This window comes from Phodopus roborovskii, unplaced genomic scaffold (genome assembly GCF_943737965.1).
Source record: "Phodopus roborovskii unplaced genomic scaffold, PHOROB, whole genome shotgun sequence".
NCBI classification, from domain to species: Eukaryota; Metazoa; Chordata; class Mammalia; order Rodentia; family Cricetidae; genus Phodopus; species Phodopus roborovskii.
In genome coordinates this window covers 13,229,894-13,252,919 of record NW_026126461.1, presented here as the reverse complement: position 1 = coordinate 13,252,919, position 23,026 = coordinate 13,229,894, and the positions used below count along the sequence as shown (strand labels likewise).

The window sequence follows — 23,026 nt, the reverse complement described above, 5'->3', positions numbered from 1 at the left end:
AGGCAATTAATGAGCTTTCTCTGGGGACAGGCCCCTTAATTGCTGATCCAATACCAAATGGTTAGCCCTAAAATCAGATACATATAGCAACTAAACAGACTCAACAGGTTGTCTTCATGTTTTATATGCATGTATTTATATATTTATATGCATGTATTCATGTAATAATAAAAAAGAGGGGGTAGGGTTAGATCTGGGATGAATTAGAAAGAGTGGATTGGGGTGAATGTGTTCAAAATATATGTGTGTAAAATTCTTAATTAAAACAGTACTTCATCCATGTTCACATACATACACATTCACAGACACGCCCTAGAATCCTTTCTAAGCGTGTCCCTTTAGACCCATGGATTACAGAACCTACATTGTCTTCAGTAGTGATATGGGTACCAGCCCTTTCCCGATAGCTCTCACTTGTAGGGGTGATGGTAGCCTGTGTCCCAGGGATGCTGCCTCTCCTGTTTGTGCTCAGTGTTGCAGTGGCCAGACTTTCTTGCTGTGGCTAATTCTCAGTCACACACTGTCAAGTCCAGATTGTTCAGCTTCTCTTTCACGGGAATGTCCCTTTGCTTTGCTGATACTCCCCTCATGTAACATGGTCGTCTTAGTAACTTTTATTTCTGGCTAAACTCAGACTGATATTTCTGCATCCCTCTACATTTCTTATTTGAGAGCACATAACAGCCATACTGATTTTTATTTTCTTTGAGGGAATAGGGATTGCACAGTAGATGTAAATCAGACTTCACTGCTCTGTGCGACCACTGTCAAACTACTGCAGAGATGAGGGCAGGCCAGTTTACATGGTGGTTAAGGGTAATGAGACCATGGAGCTCTGGGGAAAGGGGGTCCCAGGCACAGGTTCCAGTGTAGCTGCCTCGTTACATACAGAAAGATAGTTTAACATATGTTCCATAATAACAAGCGGAGCGTTTCTTATTGCTGGAATCTGTAATGGAACCACCTAATGAGGTAACTGTTGTAAGTTACATATGAGGTTCATTGGTTATTAGTTACTGTAAGGAGTAAGGTTTTCCCACGCTGGTCTGGACCCATTATGGCGCCAGCCCCAAATAATACACAGAGACTCTGTATTAGATATAATTCTATTGGCCAGTTATTTGTTTCTTATTGGCTAGCTCTGTCTTAATTATGAATCCATTTCCATCAATCTAAGTATTTCCACGTGGTCTCATCTTACCGGAGAGAGGGCCCGGACCTCTGTTCTGCAGTCTCTACAAGCTGATTCCTCCTTACCACTTCCTCAAATCCTCCTTGTCTCCTAGTCCTGCCTATCTTGCTTTCCTATTGGCTAACAATGCTTTATTCATTAACCAGTGTGAGAACCATGTTTACAGAATAACATCTCCCATCATCTCCTCTTTTCTGTCTAAATAAAATGAAGGGTTTTAACCTTAACATAGCAAAATATATCTCACAACAAGTTACCAGTGTTTGATATTATATCTGGGATGATTTTGATTGATAATTAAAACAGATTATGTCATTTCAGTACTTCTGTTCGTTTCTTTTCAAAAATCATTGTTTTGTTTTTTAACACGGATATGAGGAAGGTATAAGTGACTGAGAACATGTGGCATCAAGATAACCCATCAATGTGATAGTTTTACTTGAGGTGTAAAGTAGATACTGTCATTTTAAATTTAATTTTCATTAGTTGAGTGTTTAAGATTCACAATGCACAGAATTGGTTGAGGACAGAGGATTATAGGTGAACAGTTGTTTCTATCAGAAAGTAGTATTTTATAGAATGTTACACATTTGCCAAGTTCATTTTGAGACTTTCTAATTTTTACTTTAATGATAACATAATTCAGTATTTTATATTTACACCAAAATAAAACAATTGAAAGACCTTCTGGCTGCCATTTTTCTTTTTCTTTCTTTTTTCTTGTTTTTGAGTTACTGAGTTACTACTTATCACACAGTCATTGTGCTGGAATTTTAGCTCTTTGGTTCCAGCGTTTAACATTAGTTGGATGAGAAGAGTGACGAATAAAAACTAAACCAAATCTAAATTATAAACCTTTCTGAACCAAACGTTGCTGCTTCTTGGAACCGCTTGTAGAACAGGGTGAGGTTAAGTGCGCAGTTAGGAGTCAGTGTTTGGAGAGTTCCTGATTGACTTGTTGTCTTCCTGGAGGTGTGCATTCCTTATGTTTCCTGGGCGAGGTGATTATGGGTATGATAGGAGCAGTCAGTGCTTAACTCAAACACAATGCCAAGGCAGTTGAAATACTGTTCTTAAATCTGCACTGAGTTTTCTTTTAGGCCTAGGTTCTGATTCCTTGCTCATTTGGATGTGTAGTCTGGTACTCTAGCTCTAGGTAATATCAGATTTGTCACCTTCTTTGTGGATTTTGGAAAAGGGTGGAAATACACAGAGAGAGAGAGGGAGAGGGGAAGAGAGGGAGAGAGAAAGGGAGAGAGTTTGGAATGTTTAGTGCAATAAAGTGGCTTCTTGCTTATAACGAAAGATTTTGCAGAATGCCTTGGTGATCTGGCTTGCTGAGGGCTGCAGACCTCTGGTGAAATGGAGAGAAGCTCTGGAGGCCTGCTTACAGGGCCTCCCATATTGTGGAGCCTTTCTGGTGGTATTGTAGAGTCTGTGTGTGATGCTGGGCAGGGAGGGAGGGGCGCTCCACCAGCCCTTAGGTTCTCTGAACCAAAGCTTTAGGATGAAAGGATGGAGTTTCCATGCTAGCCTGTGTCCTCAGAATGGGACAGTTCATTTCTGAAAGAAGAGTGGCTGCTGTTTTCCTCTGGGGTCTGGCTTTAGGGTGAGGCCCATGAATGAGATGGAAGGCTAAGAAGTTTTTTAATGCCAAGTGAGTTTTAGGTGTGTATTCTAATCCAGGGAAAAAAAAATAGGCATTTATTCTAATTTATTTAAATTTTGTCACACTGAGGATGGAATCCAGACCTTGCACATGCTAAACCTACATGCTATTCCTATGCTACATCTTATTTCAGACACTGACATTTCTGCTGCACTTAGGATGTCCACAATAAAGCCATCTGCCAGAATAGTCTTTTAACTTCAAAATCATTAATTTCTTCCCTTTGACTCTCAGCTTAAGACCTATAGAAATAAAGGATAAAGTCATGTGAAGTCTTTGCTTTGGTAGGCAGTGTGAGACCCAACAAATTCACATCCTGCAGCAGGGGCTCTGATTACAACTTTGGGGAGGAACTCAAAATTCTTACCACACATATCAAAACCCTGACGGCTTACAGAGGCCTTTTTTAATGTTCTGCATTTTAAGAACAAATATGTAAATAGAGACTTCATTATGCTCCTTGTTCTCAAATGGCTTGATAATGTTGATTTTTTACTATTTAATGTTTACATATTAGTGCCGCCTGCTTTCAAGCTTCTAAAAGCATGGAACACAGGACCTGACTTCCAGAGACTTAGAGTTGTCCTTGACATGGTTATATCCATCCATCCATCCATCCATCCATCCATCCATCCATCCATCCATCCATCCATCCATCGTTTTTATGTCTCTTTTATTTGAATCACTTTTCCGTTAATGTGTGGAACACTTAAAAATGACACGAAAGGAAGTCATTCTCGGGATGGAATTAGACACTTCTAGAGCTTTAATCTTGACTACTCGATTAACAGCTTTGTGTTAGTGCTTTGCGGCTGCTGTGTTGAGTGCAGGTGTGCAGGTGAGACATCAGGGCAGTGCTTCATGTTGGTCCGCAGCGGCTCCTGTCGCCCGGTGCATGGGGGAGCAGGCACTGTACTCGATAAGGATGTAAAGCAGCCTGGTGCACAGTGGTCCCGGAATGAGACGTTCCCTGAGCTTGCATAGAGCAAGGCTCCGGTGCTGAGTCCTGCCTCCGCTCTGCAGGCGTGCGCAGGCTGTAAAGGGATGGGCAGGCCCAGGAAGAGAAGTGTGAAGATGGCCCCGTGTACCTGCCCAGGTAGCTGGAGCATCATCGCTGCAGTTGTTAGTGAAACACTCGAGCCATGTCCTCTCCATGAATTGTGTCACTTACTTTAGGAAGGAAGGGTTTATTTGGGCTCACTCTGGGTACAGTCTGTTTGGTGTGGAGGGTGTGGCTGCAAGCTTGAAGCTGCTGATTTTAGGGTGTTCTCAGTCAGGGAGCCAGGTGTGAAAGCTGGCATTCAGTTCGTTTCTCCTCCTGGTTCATTCAGTGTGGGACCCCAGCACATGAAACAGGACTGCTCATACCTGGATCTAGAGATTCCCTCACAGATCTAATGGAGATTTGTCTCCTGGGTGATTTTGGATCTTGTCAAGTTGTTAACCACTCTAAACCATCATAGATGTATGTATTTGTTTTATTACTATATGCTTACATTTCTGAACATCAGTTTTATTCAATTTAATTCACATAAATTCTAAGCTAATGTTTGCACCAAACTAATTTAGTCAAGTACGTACACACACACACACACACACACACACACACACACACACACACACACACACACACAGAGTTACATGGTAATTGTAGAAGTGTAAATCTTTTTTATGTACTAATTATGCCTTAATTTATCTAGCATGTCGGGTATTCAAACATAAAATGTTTGAATGCATTTATTACCTTCCCTCAAACTGTGTTTTAAAAAATGCAACACATCTTTGCATTGTTAAACAAATGTTCCACAGTGTGAACAATGTAACACTTTTTAAACTAATGTTCTACTACAGGCGTGTAAGAGCTCAGCTTAGACTTCAGGTATGTGGATGAGAAATTGGTCATGAGCATCACCTGGGCTTGAGGGGAGGAAGAGGGTGGAGAAAGGAGTGGGGCTCTGGAGCAGTTGCTCAGAGCGGTGCTGATTGGTCGTAGAGTAGCAACAGGCCCACCAGAGGCTTCCTCCCACAGGGCATACATGAACTAGAAATTGCTCGATTGATGATTTGCATTAAGGCAAGTGTATTTTCAGAGGACATTTTTTCCTTGTCTCTGAAGTAACTAAGAAGGACGTACAGAGAAGATGAAATCTGGCTCAGGTAATTAAATAGATGGGAGGGAAAGAAGCAGCATTTTCAGTCTCGTGAGAGCAGCCTGAAGTAACGACCACAGTTGACTAGGCACAGTGACAAGCACTCACGTTTGGGGGAAAAGTTTGAGTAAGTGTATTTGATTCTAGAAAATTGTAGGCGTAGACAATAAAGGGCCTTGATAAGAATCCCTTCTGGCAGCAGAAACAGTTTTCTTCCCCAGAGGCTTTGGGTATGGTGAGAGAGTTGAATAAAATGATTGAAGGAAGTTTAATGTGGACCGTGAGGTACAAGGTGTCAAAGGGACAGCTCTGAGGAGTAGCAGGTGGTAAAGTATTCCGGAAGCAAAACCAGGTGCTGAATAAAATGAGAGATCTCAGATGTGCCAATAGAATGGGGGAGTCCACCCCGCTGGGGACAGAAGGTCCTGGTGATGGAGGCCACAGTTACCAGTTAGTGTGCTCTTCCCTGGGGAAGACTGTTCCCAGTCTCCGCCTTCCTTGCTTGCCTGGAGACTTTGTGGGGGAGGGAGGCCTCATGCTTTGTCCCTGTCCATGTTGGTCTGCCTGTTGTTGTCTTTGTCTTTGTTCAGCTCATGTTTAAGCAGTCATGTCAGTGGGATTTCGTGGGCTTCTGCTGTCTCCAGGGCACACACTCTCACAACCCCCGATCCCCTGACTCTGGCCCCTCTTCTGTAAAGTTCCCTAAGCCTCAGGTGAGGGAGTGCTGTGTAGATGTGTCCCCTGAGACTGGGCTTCACAGCCCTGCATTTTGTTTGGCTGGGGTTTCCTGTAGAGGGTTCCCTACGTTGCAAAGAGAAGTTACTGTGGATATAAGGCTATAGATGTTTAGGACGTTAGAAGGTTGTGAGGGATCATGCTGACTTAGCACATAGGTGGTTGTAGGCTCTTTCCAAATGGTCAGGGTGTGGACGCCCTCCTGTCTTCCATGTGAACACTCTGTTTTCTTCTTTCCAGCAGCCTGAGTTTCTTACTTTGTGATTTTACTCTTCAAGGTCTGTGCCACAGTCTCATTTGTTTCCTCATGATGCATTTCTCTAGCCCTCTCTGCCCGTGTCTTTGGGATTTGGGTTTCCGTCTTTACCGGCTTCTGGAAGTCTGGCTGTGTGCATGGTCTCCAAAGCTCCAGGAGTAATGCTGTCAGTGGGGCAGCCAGGCTTAACCTTGATTGCATTCCCCAAGGACTATAACTGATGGATAGTAGAAACATACTCCTAATAATTCTAATATTGACAAAGCTTCTAAATGTTATATAGATACTAATTCCCATTTAAATGTATTTATTCACATGTTTTTATTCTTTTAAAAAATTATCACCTCCAATTAGCCTTACATTATCTTTGTAGTTAGGTTTCTGTTTCTGTGGTGGAACACAATGACCAAGACAACTCACAGAAGGAAGGATTTATTGGGGTTACCCTCCCAGAGCGATGGGAGCCCATCACCATCGTGCAGGGAGCGTAGCAGCATGGACCAAGAGCTAAGAGCTCCCATCCCAATACAGACAGGAAGTAAAGAGCACACTGGAGTGGCACTGGTCTTTTGAAACCATAAGCCTGTCCCCAGTGACGTTACAACTTCTAGTCCTTCCCAAACAGTTCCATCAGCTGAGGGCCAAGTGTTCAAAGATGTGAGTTCATGGGGATCATTTGGCTTTTGCTGTTCTTTGTTTTTGATTTTCAAGATAGGTTTTCTCTTTGTCACAGCCTTGACTGTCCTAGAACTTGCTTGGTAGATCAGGCTGGCTTCGAACTCACTGGTATCCATCTGCCTCTCCCTCCCAGGTGCTGGGATTAAAGCCGTGCGCCGCCACAGCCTAGTTTCATTTGGCTTTTGCAACAGCAGGCAGAGTCTACTAGTTGCATTCATTGTAGTCAACTTGTGTAATGTGGCTGCTCCCCCGGCCCCCTCCTCCCTCGCCATCTTTACTCTGGGTATGCTTTGGTCCTGTCTGGTCCTCCACAACTTTCACCCCTCCCCCTTTTCCTTCTTTCCCTTTCCTTCATCTTTTCTTGGTCTTAAGAGAAATTTGAAGTCACTGTAGACATCTTTTTAGTCCTCATATTCCATATTTCCTAGGTAATGACGATCTCATTTTCTGTTTTAGTACAGACTTGGCCATAACAATCATTGACTAATTTTGTTCTTTTATGTGAATGGCTACAAGTTAATTTTTTCTCCAACAATGCAGTATTAAACTGAAAAGTGATTACTTACATTCCTCATTCTGACTTAGGTTTCTTTTAAATACCTTACTACATGTCTGAAAATGGGAGTGAGGCATTCAGAAGCTCCTGGTAGAAAGACTCTACTTACTCAAATCCTTTGTGATTTGTATAACCCAAGACTACCAGTGAATTACAAGGAAAGCAAGTTTAATTAAAATGTCAGTTTTCTAGATGTAATTATCTGTTTCAGACTATGAGGGATTATTTCAGGTAGCTTTTTATGAAACACTGGAGGGCACTGTTATAATATTCCCTAGCAAGAAAATGAATGTGATGAATTTGACAGGGCTGTTTGCAGAGTTTTGAATAATAATGCCACATCCTGTAGAGGTGTTGGGTCTGTGTCTTGTGATTATCTACTGGGAGTTGGCTTCCTGCAGCTGACTCAGGATGCTGTCATATTTCTGCTAGTGTTGGTCAAGTGCTCATCGGGAAGGCCACGTGCGCACATGCCATTCTGAGACTGCCAGCTCACAATAAAGGAACGAATGAGCCTTGAGGAGTCAAGTGTTTTCCTACTCTGTCCTGCACAGCCCCAGTGTGTGTGCCATGGTATACCTGTTAACTTGTGGCATCAGGATCATAGACATTAGGCAGTGACAGGCACAGATGGCCCAGTGTCATCATCTGGACCTGGAGAGTTCAAAAGTAATCAAACAAGAGTTTTGTCGCCAATAGCTCAGCCCTGGTATTACATTTTCAGCTGTGGGTCAGTCTAGAGGATGTCTGAGTTTTATATTTTTGGTTGTAAGCCATGCCTTTAAAGGCCTAGCCATTTCTCCAGCCTGAGGATGTCTGATTTTTACAAGTCTGTAACATTGTTTGGATTTGCTAACATCTTTCTCCCTGTTATCCACCTTTACCAGTTGCATAAACCTTTGCGACCCTTAAGTGTCTTCCTTGAAATGAGGGATTGTACTGGTACAAACAACTAGACCTTTTCTTCCTTTCCTTTTGAAAATGACTCTTACTTTGATAAAACATATTTTACCAAAAAAAAAAAAAAAAAAAAAAAAAGTGAAGCATTTACCAATTTAGCCATTTTAAAAATGCGTATTTCTTTGGCATTGAGTGTCTTCATTTAATGTAGCCAACCCTGGCTTCTTTTCAAATATTGTTTCCCCTGTAGCCTACATGCAGGAATGTTCTTTTGGGATGTGATAAAGAACCACTAATTCAGCAGCCTGAAAGCAATGGCTGCCATCTCAATCACTATTCACATCTGTCTGCATTTCTTTATAGGATGTACTCACTGGAAGGAATCAGCTTTTAGCAGCATAGGACAGATGTTTGTACTTTACTGCTGTCCACATTCTGGAGCTGATCTTAGCTTCTAGGGGACACCTTTAAGGACAACAGAAGGCTGTCTCTGCCATCAGGATACTTAGGAAGTGCTTTGCTGATGTCGTCGTTCCTATCCAGGATGCTTTCCCCTTTGACTCACATGGTTGATGATTACAGCTCTTTGTACTGTAAGGAGAATGCCCTCCGGTGCAGCGTCTGCGCAGGTGTGAGAGTAAGGGCCTTTACCAGGCACTGGGGTTAGGTTCTGCTTCCCGCACCGGCTTGTGCAGTGCACGTCTGGCCGTGAGATGATGGGGGCCGGATCGTCTTTGCCATCCATAGATTCTTAGAAACCATTACTATGCTTCTTGTCTTGAAAAGTGCTAGTCAGTCCATTAAAGAAAACACAGTGACTTGAATCTTTGTCCCGTTGGCATTACTGTCCTCGGGTTTTATCCCCACCTTCTGATGCCCACTTGTCTGTCATAGGGGTCTTGTTTATCGCTGCAGGCTCCCTTAATTTCCGTTTGCCACATAGAGTGATGTCAGACTTTGGGAGGGGCACAAACAGGAATAAGAGTGAGAGCCCTTTGGAATTTCACTAAATTTCAATTCAATTTGTAGATTCAGGAATTTATATTGTTATTTGTATTTTACATGGGTTTTTTTCCTTTTTACTTCCCTTAGAGGTTTGAAAATATGCAGTTTGTTTTGTTTACTGCCTAGCGGTGTAAGCTGCAGGGAGGTAAGGGTCAAGGATCAAGGGGTTAGGGCTTTGGAGGTGAACCAGCTCCCCTGTGGACTCTGCATGGTGTTTTGGTTACTACTGTTACAGTGAGGAGTCCCTAGAAGAAAATGGGTCACTGGAGAAGCTAGATGACATTTGACCGATCAGCTCCTGGACATGTCTAGACAGCCTAAAGCAGTATTGTTCTTGCTGTGTTGTTTTGTTTTTCTGACAGGGTCTCGGTGTGCCGCTCTGGCTGGTCTGGAACTCACAGAGGTTGCCTGCCTCTGTCTCTCCAGCGCTGAGATTGAAGGTCTGCAGGCGGGCACCGCCATAGTTTCCTCAGCAGGAGTTTGTTTTTAGCGGGTGTGAGTCTGTCATCTTGCAGGGTGCCCAGTGCTCCAGGCTCTGAGTCCCTCAGCTTCTGCCCACCGGGTGAGGAGCTGCCAGGGTTGCTTTCCTTCCTACTCTTGCCTCCTCTCTGGAGTTTTGGTGTTGCTGGGCCTGGTGCTGTGCTGGATTTGGCTTCATTGAGCATCTGACCCGACAGATTGCAAAGAGGGTTCTTGAGAGCTTTTGTCTACAGAGGGGACCTTATGGCCCTTGCAGGAGCCACTATGGAAACTTCCTGCCTCTGGGGTGTGCCCACAGAACCCGTGTTTCTCTGTTCTCCCCACAGGTGGGCAATATGCTTCAGAGAGCAGGGAGCCATGGTGTCTCAGCTCTGTGCGGAGCTTCTCCCTTATGACCTAAGATACAAAGTGAATTTGGGAGCTGCCTGCCTGGTTCCTTCCCAACTCCTTTATGACTTTTCATTCTCTAGAACTGTGGCCAAACAGTAGCTGCCAACTGCACACAGATGTTAAATTAAAATATAAATGAAGACTTACGTCTTAGCTCTCTGGTCACATTTGATTTGCTCAGCGGTTCCTCATGCCCATATATTACCATGGATTTTAGTGTCTGCTTCTCGGGGGACTTCAGCTAGACTGACTTAGGTGAGACTTGTCTGCTCTGAGGCCTTTGGCAGTTGGGTCAGACCTACAATTCTGCTTCCTATAGGGACAACCTTCCCTGAAGAAGGGTTTGGTGGTGGTCCAGAGAAGACAGACTAGTCCTCAGAGAGCTCTGTTAGCTTGCTGTAAATGCTGTGTCCTAGTTTCTAAGTGCTGGTGTGACATTTTCACACACTTTGCTTAAACTGCACAAATTTATTATCCCACAGTTGTCTAAATGAGATGTCTGTCTGTCACGGGTCTTTTTGAAAGCTCATAGACAGAGTCTGTGTTTTTTGCTCGTTCAGGTAGTGACAGAATTCAGCCCTTTAGGGCTGTAGGTTTTCATCCTTTCTTCTTCCTGGCTGTCACCAGCATCGAGCCCCTCACAGTCTTCGGCTCCTAGTCCTCTCCATTTCCACCATTAGGGCAAGGCCTGTTGGCTCTCTCTCATGATTCAGATGCTGTTGTAGCTTCCATTGTATCTCTCCTGACTAGCTAGAGAAGATTCTCCACCGAAAAGATGTTTGCCCATTAAATTGCCTGTTGAATAATCTGCCATGATCTCTCCATTCCAGGACCACTCCCTCTAGTCACATCTGCCTTACAAGGTGGAATATCTAGGCATGCATATATGTACACAGACCTCCAGGTTAGTTATTTGTCTGATTGCTAAGCAAAAATTGCTTATTTGCAGATATACCTTATTTCAAGAGGGTAACCGATATCCTGCTACCCTTATGCAAATGTTATTGATTTGCCTTGGAGGTAGCGTCAGGGAACACCAGGAATCATCAAGAAGGAATGGGAGAAATCAAGACATGGGGGTTGTGGTGGTATAGTAAAATCACGTGCCTCTGGAAGCCCCAGTTTGGGGAATACTCATATAGAGTAGCATCAGGACATCTCCAGATTGATTATGTATACTTGATAGATTAACACAAGAGAACTTGTACATGAGTGATGGTTTAAAGGTGCACATCTGCTTAAAGGTGCACATCTGCAATGGAGCCCGGTATGAACGTATGAGCCTTAGGGACTTCGTAGGGTGTGTTTGGCAGTGTCTCTCCTTGTTACACAGCAGCTTGCTAGTTCTTCATTTTAATGGTGCTTCAGTAAAACCTGGTTTATGCTTTATCCATTCATGTATTTGTCATGCATTTCAATGCTTATGTAGAGTTCTCTCTGTAAAATACTTTGATATTTGATTTATCTCATGTACTAGCCTATCTCATGTACATTAATTCTTGTACAGTGGTGTTACTGTATGATAAATGACAGTATAATTTTTGAGAATTAACTTGTCACTTTGCTTTTATCTTTCATTTTATTTATGCCCTTAGCTGAGAAACCTTTCCAGCTTGGACCTGCGTCATATCACTGAACTGGATAACGAAACTGTGATGGAGATCGTGAAGAGATGCAAAAACCTTAGCTCTCTGAACCTCTGTCTGAACTGGATCATTAACGACAGGTAACTATCGTGATGTCTTAGACCTGTGCAGAGAGAAGCCTGCACATGGCCACTGTAATAAGACATGGCGGCACCAGGTAAAGCGGCACGTGGTCGTGTCCTGTCCCTGAATTGCGGTGCTGCGGTATGGAGAAGGTCTGGCTGCCTGCTTTGAGGCAGAGGTGTTCTATGTGCTTGGCCCGGGTATTTGCTCAGGTGGTCACAGCAGCCGTGTGTTAGTTCTTTCCTTGTTACTCATGAAGCATACATTATTTGTCTTCGGGTTTTGAGTATTTTGTGGTTGGCTGTTGTGCTTTATTTTATCAGTCGTTCTGAGGAATTCACTCAAACATTTTGCATTTAGATGACTTCTTAATGATGATTTCATTCTTACAACTTACATTTCTTTTTTCTTTTTCTATTTTTTTTTTTTCTTTTTAAATTTTCACGGCAGGGTTTCTCTGTGTAGATCTGGCTGTCCTGGAGCTCACTCTGGAGACGGGTTTAGCCTTGAACTCACTGAAACCCCTCTGCCTCGGCCTCCCAAGTGCTGGGATTAAAGGCATATGCTACTACCGCCTGGCTTAAAACTTACATTTCTTATAAATGTAAGTGGTTTTTAAATAGATGCATGTGATTAGCAATTTAATACATAATATGCAATGTGTAAAATAGGAATTCTTTTGAATAATCTTAAGCCCATTTTTCTCTGAAATATCACATTAAGTACATCTTTTTCCAGTAGACTTTGATAATGCAGACAAGTGTGTGATGGTTTCACTACGGCCAAGGAGGCAGCTGTGTGAGTACAGGCAGGAGACCTGAACCTGGCCCACCAGCTTTTCACAACTACCTTTTTTTCTTTTCCTTAAATTCCAGACAGGGATTATTTGTGTACCAAGATAGGTCATTACAGAGACTTTGCTTTCAAAATAGAACACACTATTCCATCTAAAGTTAATGACCATGTAAATAGAAATATTACAAGTGGGAGAAATTATGTATTGTTTAATCCAGTAATGCTTTAAACTTAACACTTCCCATCCTCCTATTTTTAAAGTTTCTTTTTATACATTAAAAATAGTAGTATGCATTCCATTTTTCCAATTATAGCAAGTTATCGTAAACAATTTTAGATTGCCCTAAATTATTCTTTTAAGTTCTATGTTAGTCTTCATGTGACTCTCAGTAAAATTTTTGTAGTAATTTTTCTATCATTTGTTTGTTATTTAGAAATTTTAATCTGTTAAATAAAAGTTACAATTGAATATATTTATTGGGTCTCATGTAAAATTTCAGTCCATATATAAATGATGTAATGTTTAAATAAGGCTAAGCAAATCTGTCTCCTGAACTCTTTATCCATTTGTTATTTTAACAAAAGGCAGACCTCCAACATTCAAACTCCATTCTTCTAGACATTTAAAAATGCACAGTACAATATCGCTGCCTGTAATCAGCATCTTGAGTGTCTGAACCCTGTGGAATTTATGGCCAGCTACCATGGTTCCCTCAATTCCCAGAAGGCCACTTCTTGCTTATCCCTGTAATGATGATAACAGGCATTACTTGTCTTTGTTGCTTGGTTTATTTGACTAAACATGATGTCCAGTTCCTTCTCTGTGAAAGGTCACTAACCTACCTCATTATGCTAGTTAAGCAGGCTAACACTGACCTATGTCCTCAGCCGTTTTGGCAGGGAGTTTGGGGAGAGGGCAGAAAAGGGAGTGATTAGTACATCATTGGAAAAACATACTGTTTTTTTTTAAAGCTTAAAGATTTTTATCCATTCATGAATTGATGGAGAAGAGATTGTTTCCTTTTGAATGTACATACACTATGCATGCTCTTTTACTTCCGGGTTCCATTGGATGGATGTCCAGTAGTCCATTCGCTGGCGCCTGTGGTAGTCAAGTTTTCAAGTTTGTCAGGAACGTGCATGCTGCTTGCCCTAATTGGTCGACTCACACTTCCACTATCCATGCATACAGGTCCTATGCTTTCTGTGATTCTGTAGGCGATTATCTTTCCATGCTCTTTTTTCTCTGCCGCCCTTCTTGCTAAGTGGGTAACACAGGAAGTTACTTTTGTTTCCCACTGAAGGAGCTCTCTTCCTGCCGCCCACTGCCACGGTGCAGCTCGCAATACTGACACTTATGAAACTGTTTGGTTTTTCTGTTCGGTGTGTTTCAGTTCTGCCATACAGTTCCTAAGTGCTGTCTGCAGTTCTAAGACTGTTTGCTCTCTGAGAGTGCTGTGTGGAAGCCTCAGTTTGATGTCATCCTGCTCTATTTTTGCTCGTGGTTCATGTACTTTTGGAGTCTGCCCAAACACTTTCTAGAAAACATCAAGAAACCCTTCCCAGTTTCTTATTGCTGTTTTGAAGGTTTGTTTATTTTCCTTTTATATCTTTATTGAATCAAAATTCTCCTGAAAAATTACAGATTTCAGGTTTTCTTTAATAGCCCAATGGACTTTTAAAGAATTATAAAAAATCCAAAATTTTTAAAAATGTATTTATTATTCCTGGTAATATTTACTTTATAAAGTAAGCCAAAATTTTAAAGAAAATTGAGTGATATCAGACAGTTGAATAACAACATACTCTTTAATAGCTTTTTTATGGCAAGTAATACAATGTAATATGTAAACATCTTGTGCTTGTCTCTGCTTACTATTTAGAGAAGTTTCTTAGCAATATATTGAATTAAAAGAGAAGTCATTCTGTTGCAATGTGATTTCATGCCACAGTTTTCTGTACACATGAGCTAGTGTCACATAAAATAAAAGAATCAATAATCAGAGAATGCTGTGGCTGGTAGGTAATATGAAATCTATGAGTGGCACTGCATTGTCTCCTAAGCGAACATTTTGCCTAGGTTCGCTCAGGGCTCTGCAAACACTCACTTAGCCCAGAATGGGACAGTGGGCAGCCCTGGCTTCGCCCTTTCTTCCTATCAGGCTTTGTGGATGCAACTTCTTCTCCCCGTCTCTCTCTTTTGTACTTATCTGTAATGGTTATTTAGTGTTTGATTCTAAATATAATAAGTACCATGGAGATTTATTTCCAAGGAATGAAAGTGTATTTTTATGTTTTTAATGGAAAAGTTTGGATTAATTGAGAAAACATGCATTTTAATGAGCAGAGCAGTAGAGTTATGATGGGATCAGACTCTTTTAGTTTTAATTACACCACTTGCACTTATCCTGTGTACTGTAATAGAAGTTTCAGACATTAAAACCCACTTTGCAGTATCATCTAAATTACTCATCTCATTGTTCTTGCCATACTGTATTACTAAGCTAAGTAATATTTGTAATTATATTGGTATAAATCTAGGACTTGCCATCAGACTTAATTATGATTTCAGCACTTAGCCGAGATGGGTTAGTAACCTTTGATAGAGTGAGCACTGGAATGCACTAATGCATTTAGCCTATCAATTAGCTTCTGTTTTACGTTTGTTCATTATTGCTATCCTTTCATAAATTGGGAAGCAGTGCTAAGTGCTTGGTACTGTGTCTCAGAAAGTGCAGTACTGAGACAGCCCCTGCTGCTGTATGGGTCATCCCTCTCTTTAGGTGACGTAAGACTTAATGTTAGAAATGAGCTGGTGAGGAGAGGAGAGCAACTTTATTGCACAGGTAATTGATAGGTGTTTAACCGCATTCGCATTCAAGCCTTTCAGGATCTTTTTCTTTTGTTTGGGGAAATTTAGATCATTTGTTGCTTTTTTTTTTTTTTTTTTTTTTTTTTTTTGCGTTTAGATGGATGTGCTCTCTATAATTGTTACTGTGAAAACTGGGTGAGGACAAACAAAATGTTAATGGATCACCAGTCAGTTTTTTATTTCCTAGATGGAATTAATCCACTGTTTATGAAAAAGTCTTAGATTTGTGTTTTCAGTAAGAACACATTATTTTCTTTTGTTCTAGAAAAGTGGTTCTCAACAATTGTAAATATCAGATATTTACAATTCATAACAGTAGTAAAATTACAGCTTTGAAGTAACAATGAAATAATTTTATGGTTGGTGTTATTAAAGGATTGCAGCGTTAGGAAGGTTGAGAACCACTGCTCTAGAACCTTTAGATATTACTTTATTTAAGCATATCTGGAAAACCCTATTACTATTATAGGACTGGGTCTGTAAAGTGCTGGTTTAACAAACCCTAGCAGTCTCAGGATTTCTACATTTAAAGTTCTTGTCTGTGAACATAATTTTTTTTAAAAAGCTTGACATTTAAAACTGTATAGTTATTAGAGACTGTTGTCTTATTATCATGCTATGTGGTTTGCCTTTTGTTGTCTGTTGTTTGGTTGGGGTTTTGTTGGGGTGGAATCAAATACGGGGCTTCACATGCCCTACGGTAAAGTCCCATGGTAAAGTTCTACCACTGGGCTGTGCAGCCCCAGCTCTAATGGGTTAGCATTCTGTAGTCTTGGGGTTGAGCTGTGTGACTAAGGCTTGCTGTTCTCTGCCTTGGTTGTCTCCTCAAAGCACTTTGCATTGAAAGGATTTCCCAGCATGGTGTTTCCTTGTATTCAGAAGGATGGTTGAGGAGTTATTTGACATTTATCATTGCTTTTAAATACAAATACAATCCAAGTGTTCTATGGAAAGAGAATATGGACTGCTTGGATTTGTGAGTTAGACATATGGTTATGATGTATTCTCTATGCTTTCTGACTCCAAACTTATTCGGGTATTTATCCGTACTTGATAAAAGTGTTTTTGTTGATATAAGTTTTTTTGTTATTTTACATTCAATTTGGTCCTTAGGGTTTTTGTGTAATTGACACAGAATTCAACAGCAGCACATTTCATATAAAGGGTGGAATGTAAAAATCTGAAGAGTTCTGAACTTCTTCATTGCAATATATCAATAATAGTTTTGTTTTTTCATTGAGAATTAAAAGAAATTGCCTTGATTTAAATATTTAAGTTACCGTAAATAATGTAGTCTTTCTACTTCACATTTTTAACAGTTGTCCTAAAGAAAAGGTTGGTTCAGTTTCTGTGTTCTGTATCTCTGTTAGCACATGACCGTTCGATTGGCAGCCTACCATGTTGCTCATGAAAGCAGTGTAAGGTAATAGTGTGAGAGAGCTGAGTCTCCAGCAGACATTAGTTAAATTACAAAGCACAGCGGAAGGCAGGCTCTCCTCTTGTGATAACCAAGTGCTCTCCATTGGATTGCCTGTGACGAAAAGGTAGACGTTTATCGAGTTTATGGTTTTGGAGGTCTGAAATCCAATGGAGCATGGCCCGTATGCTTGACTTTGGGTGAGGGTCTTCAGATGGATGCCTAGTCATGGCAGGAAGGAATCACATGGTGAGACAGGAAGCCAGAGGGAGATTGGAGCTCCGTATGACTGAGGACACAGGGTCCTTTCAGAGGCTCCATCCCTTGAAGGGTCTCCTGATTCTCACAGGCACATTGGGAACTCAGCTGCTGACATCCAAATGATGCTCTCCGTTGTACCCAAACCCCAGTAATGGCTGTTGAAACAAACTATCATTGCCATAATTGCTCGATTAGTCTTATTTCTGTAAAGGCTTTAAAGTATGGAGATTATAAAATCTCTTTTATATCTTATATCTGCTTTTTTTTTTTTTTTTTTTTTTTTTTTTTTTTTAGAAACCTTACATGAAAATTCTGAACTCAAGTCTACCCTTGGAAAAATTTTGGATCATCCTATTATTTTATCAGTAGTATCTTTGGGATGATATTTTTATCCATCCTTTCTCCCACCCAGCCTTCATTAAAGTATTGAATGTAGGGACTAGAGGGATGGCTCAGCGATTCGAACATTTCCTGCTTGTCCAGAGGACCTGAGTTTGATTCCCACCGTCTGTATAGCTTCAGAGGATCAAATACCCAGCAGGCATCTGCACAAATGTAGCATGTATTTTTGTGGACAGAGACACACCTACATTTCAAAGAATATATTTAACTGTAAGGATTCTTATTTCATACATTCAATCAAATAGTTCTTTGCAAGTTGAGTCTAATGAAGACATTAACAACAGTAGAGTTATTTTACCTGGTTTAGTTTTTTTCTTATTTTCTGTCATTTCTGATATCAGTATTTAGCCCAACAGGTGTATGTTACAGAGGGAGACCCAGTTTAGCTTTAATAGATACAATAGATACAGCCCTTTTGTGTGTGTGTGTGTGTGTGTGTGTGTGTGTGTGTGTGTGTTCTCATTTGCAGACTTCCAATATTGAAAGCGAGCCGGGCTATCATAAAACTATTTATTGGGTTGTCAGCACAGATGAACTAGTCTTCTGAACTACTTCCAGCTTCAAAGCTGTGAGTTGTTTGGTGCTGGATCAAACACACTGTCCATTGCATTCTGGGCACACACTCTGCCACTACTTTGTTTACAGTCATTTTCGGTGTTTTAGAAAGAGTTTATGGGTATTGCTGAGATTTGGTTCATTTGTAGCATTAAGGGAAGTGTCTAGCCCTCTCGTTTTCTTTATTCTCTTCCCGTCTTTATTCTCCTGCAGGAGAAAACCAATCTCTTTGCAGTGGTTTTGGGTGTCCGTGAGTTAGAATTGCAGATTGGCAGCCGCAGCACCCACCTCTCAGAGAGTGACAGCAGCCCAGCTCCTGTAAAACTCAGTGAGGTTTTATATAAAGATTTTTCTAACTCCCTTGATCATCTCTGCATGTTTATTCTGTTTCTTCTTTCAAATTTCCGTTGATTCAATAAAAAGCAGTGATATTTAGAATTAAAGTTCAGGAGGATTTGAGCAGGTGTTGGCGATATGAAGTATTTGCTGAGTGTCCATTGTGTTTTATTTCCAAGAATTGTTTTGTGAACATATGCTATATATTGTATTTATAAGTGCTCAAGGACTGAGTGGATAATCTACCATCTTCCAGTGAATGTCATGTCACAGTGGACTTAGACTTTTATTTCATTTCAATCCCCTAATATTACTTAATTCTCATAGAGACTGAGGTTTAAAGGTCACCCAAGGGGACAAACCTAGCCATAAACTCCAGCAGCATAGTTGAGTTTGAGCTTGAGAATATTGTACTTTCTATTAACATTAAGTGGTTTGGAGAAAGGGATGCTTTTTAGCTTGGAGCTTTGTGAAGCTGGGTCAGCTCTCTTCTCCACAAGCCTGGGAACTTAGAAATAAAAAGGAGATAAAAATGAGCCATTGGTGTGTGTAGTGCCATCACCAGAAGCGCCAGTGTCTTGGGAGGGTGCGGCAGGCAAGGAGCTTACGTGAGCCCCAGACTCTCCCTCCAGTCTGGGCACCAGCCAGTCCCATCTCTTATAAACTGGTCACTGGTGCGAACCGCTGAGGCATCCCTGTGCTGGTGTTTGTACTGGTGCTGTTCTTCCTCTAGGGTGTGGAGCAGTTTGGGTAATAGTGTATCTTAGTTACTTTTCTGTCACTATGACAGAATACCATGCCAAAGGCAGTTTTAAAGGAAAGCATTTTATCTGGCCTCCTGGTTCCCAGAGTAGTAGAGTCCATGACCCTCTTGTCTAGCATGGCTGCCAGTAGGCAGGCTTGGCATTGGAGCAGTAGCTGAGAGCTCACAGGTTAGGACAGCAACCACAGGGTGGCTGCGGAGTGGGCAGGGGAGAGGGAGGGGAGGGACAGAGACAGGCACAGAGAGGGGGGTAGGGAGAGAGAGAATGTGAATGCTTGCTGCAATGGCATGGGCTTTTGAAGCATCAGAGCTCATACTCAGTGACTCACCTCCTCCAGCAAGGCCACACCTCCCAATCCTCCCAAACAGTTCCACCAATTGAGGGCCAACCATTCAAACACAAGGGCCTTTGGGGGCCATCGTCATTCAAACTGCCACATTGTGTCTCATAGTGTGGTAGGATGGCTTAATGAAGCAATTTAAAAATTCTGCCATAGACTTTTTATATAATCCACTGAATAGTTTTATGTGCATTATATAATCATATTTTGGAAAAAAGACTAGGTATATTTTACTGGAATTGTAATTTGTAAGATCATTTCTAGAAAGGTAATTTCTTCGTGTGTGTGTGTGTGTGTGTGTGTGTGTGTGTGTGTGTGTGTGTGCGCGCAATTGTGGGTGCGTATACTTATGCAAGTGTGAAGACCAAAGGTTAATCAATATTTTATGGTTTGCTCAATTGCTTCTTCATTTTATTTTTTGAATTTCTTTTTTTTTAAATGACTTCTCTTTGTATTTTTCTTTCTTTTTCTTTTTTTAATGATTTATTTATTTATTTGTTATGTATACAGTGCCTACATGTCTGCCTGCATGCCAGAGGAGGGTACCAGATCTCATTACAGATGGTTGTGAGCCACCATGTGATTGCTGCGAATTGAACTCAGGACCTTTGGAAGAGCAGTCAGTGCTCTAAACCTCTGAGCCATCTTCCCCAGCACATATTTTTTGAACTTCTGCTTACCATTTTTGGTAGACAGCCTGGCCACGATCCCCTGTTATCCAGATCCCCTGTCTGTCTGTCTTTCGGCACTGGAGTTATAGACACATTTCATGCCTTGCTTTTTAAACAGTGTTAGATGGGGACCTGAAATCAGGTCTTAATGTTTCCACGACTGACATTTTACTCACTGATCCATCTCCCTGTGCCTGGAAGGGTAGCTCTGTTTAATCATGCCATGGATGTCTCTGAATGTGCTACTGGGATGCAGTTTCTTGTTTTATGTTCTCCAGCTACAGAAGGATGACTAAATATACAAAATAGGCATTTAGGGGAGCATTTGCTGGGTATTGAACCCACCCCATTAGTCTCAGTGAATATGCACCCTTTGTTACCACTGAACCATTTCCCACGTTAAGAAATCAGTTTTTGATCATATCATGGGAAAGAACATTGATGACACATCTTAAATGATGACAGTACAGCTCTGGAAGCCTAGGGTTTGGTGGGCTCCCACCTCATGCCAGTTTTTAAATTGCCAACCATGGAGAAAATCTTGAAGTATTCATCAAAGTGACTGCTCATTGGTTGCTCAGTGGAATTTCTCCACTCTCCCCACCCCATGTCTCCCAGGAATGGTCTTATTCTCGGTCACTCAAACTTGAAATCGTAATTAGGATAACTCACTGTTGTCAAAAATCTAAAGTGTATGATAAATGAAGGTCAGTAAATAGTGAAAATATGGGGACGGTGATTAAATCTGACAATTTGGCTGTAAAAGACTTGAGATGATAAATATCTCCTGTGATTAGTTATTAATTTAGTGCAGGGGATTTTCCTTCAGCCTAAAATGTTTTATGAACAGTGGCATAAAGAAATACTTTAGAAGATAGGTACGCGCATGTTTAACCAGAGAGGAAATTGCTGTGATTTGATTGGTAATAATTAGAAATGTCAGAACTGACAGTGCCCGTGGCTGGGCTGTGTTCTGTATGACAGCCCTCTCACAAGTTAAGAAAGGGAGGTGTTTCCTGAAGACATGAAAATGACGGAAGACTGCAGTTCCCACCTTTCCCCATGTGAAATGGAAATGTTTCCCGCACGCCAGCCCTCAGCTGATAAAAACATGCTCAGACAGTGTGACTTAGTCTTCACATACTGAAGTTAAAACAAGAGTAGTAAACTCATTACATTAACAATTATACTACTGATTTCTCTTGAAGCAATTAGGAATGCTTCTGTAGTTAAGATGATGTGGCATCAGAGAAACACTGTGTAGCATTCCTGTCCATCGGAATGCGTGGGCGTCACTGTTGGTGGCCTTGAATGTGTGGCTTGTGCTGCCTTGTTTATGACCATCTCCCCGTGTAAGGGAGTTATGTCTTCTTGGTTCTTGGCTCTCTAACTTCATCTCCCCCCACATTACAATTTCGCTGCTCGGAGAAGTGCTTTAACCCGTGTGTGTTGACAATTACGAGTTTTATGTTAGGGTGAATAAATGGATTTGGCTCCAAGTTCAGAAACAGTCATTTGGTTCCACTGGCTTCTTCCTTCCCGACTTAACTTATTTCTTAGTAATATTGATACTTAAATGACTTAGTGTTATTGTCCAAATTCAGATAGAGCTTTATGCATTACATTCTGTTCCTTGAAAGTCATATTCTCTCTGTCTCTCTCTTATTAGAAAGGAGTTTTAGAGCTCAGTTATTGAGGGTTGCCCTTTGTCATATTTGGGGTTATTTTTATGTGAAGAACCGCTGACTCATTTGCATTGTGTCTATGGTGGTAGCCAGTATTAGCTGAGTACAGGGCAGGCAAGATAGCTGATAGCTGCAGGCCCCCTCTGCTTCCCGGTGAGGACCGCATGGCTGTGTGCGTGGCTGTGTGCGGGGAGAGGCACGCGGCTCCTCTTGGTCTGCCTGTGCTCCTCTCCGATGCATATTTAATATTCGGTTAATTGCTACTATGTATCTAAACATACTGATTAAGGCCAGGCTCACATCTCAGCAGTTATCATTGGAGCATCAGGTTGTGAAAGCAGGGGCAGGGTGTGCACGCCTGCCGCACAGCACATCAGCAGGGCAATTAATTCAGGCTAATTGCTTTCCTGTTTGTTCAAGGTGCACTGTGGAAGTGCCTTGAGATTCCTGCACATAAGAAGAGTAGGTGACGTAATTTATATATATATATTTTAAAGGTAACTATGTAGTTTAAAGGTAACTATGTAGGCTATTTTAGACACTTAGACGGTTTTTATAGTCATTGGAGAAGTGGACGCCTGTTCCTAGTCTGTGGCCCTGGGTTATTGTTAACCCCCAATAACTGCTTAGAATTGCCCAATTTCTGGAAATCATGCCCAAACTGCTTTGGAAGAAAAAGCTAGCTATAGGAGGTGATTTGGTTAGTGGCATTTCCTCTAGGTGAGCATTATTTGGCTTCGTATAATAAAAATGTTAAAGTGGCTTAAAAAAATTAGATTAGCACATGCATATCTGCAAGATGCTTCTCGTTACCGAGTGTTATAATCTTGCCAGCACCAGTTTGTCTGAAATTCAGAGCTCCTTGTGCATCCAGTTGCATTTGTCTGTGTGAAGTGCGGCTGAAACAGATCCTCAGCTGAAGATAACTGCAATTCTAGGAATGGGCTAGCCCCTCATTGGAAATTGTAGGGCTGCCGTTAGCGGGGAGTTAGCGCTTCCCCAGCCTGTCTCTTGGTTCACCATACTGGGAAACAGCGAGTAGCGATTTCCTTTCTCTCCTCCCATAAGAAATGGTTCTGATTATGTAGTATGTTCAGTGGCATATTTTACCCTTTGAAATTGTCCAAAGCAGACATTCCACAGTGCTTTGTGGCCACAGAAGTGAGTCTGTTAGGCACAAGTGTGTTCGAGGGAGACCAGGTAGCCAT

The 23,026-nt window shown here is 41.5% G+C and overlaps 1 protein-coding gene across 1 annotated transcript in view; it reads left to right on the top strand.

Moving 5' to 3' along the window:
• The window catches only part of Fbxl17 (F-box and leucine rich repeat protein 17), a 364,268-nt gene that overhangs the window by 115,393 nt on the left and 225,849 nt on the right, over positions 1–23,026 (top strand). The window contains exon 6 of the mRNA XM_051190877.1: positions 11,607–11,737. Coding sequence (XP_051046834.1) covers positions 11,607–11,737 — 131 coding nt within the window. The remainder of the gene's footprint in view (positions 1–11,606; positions 11,738–23,026) is intronic.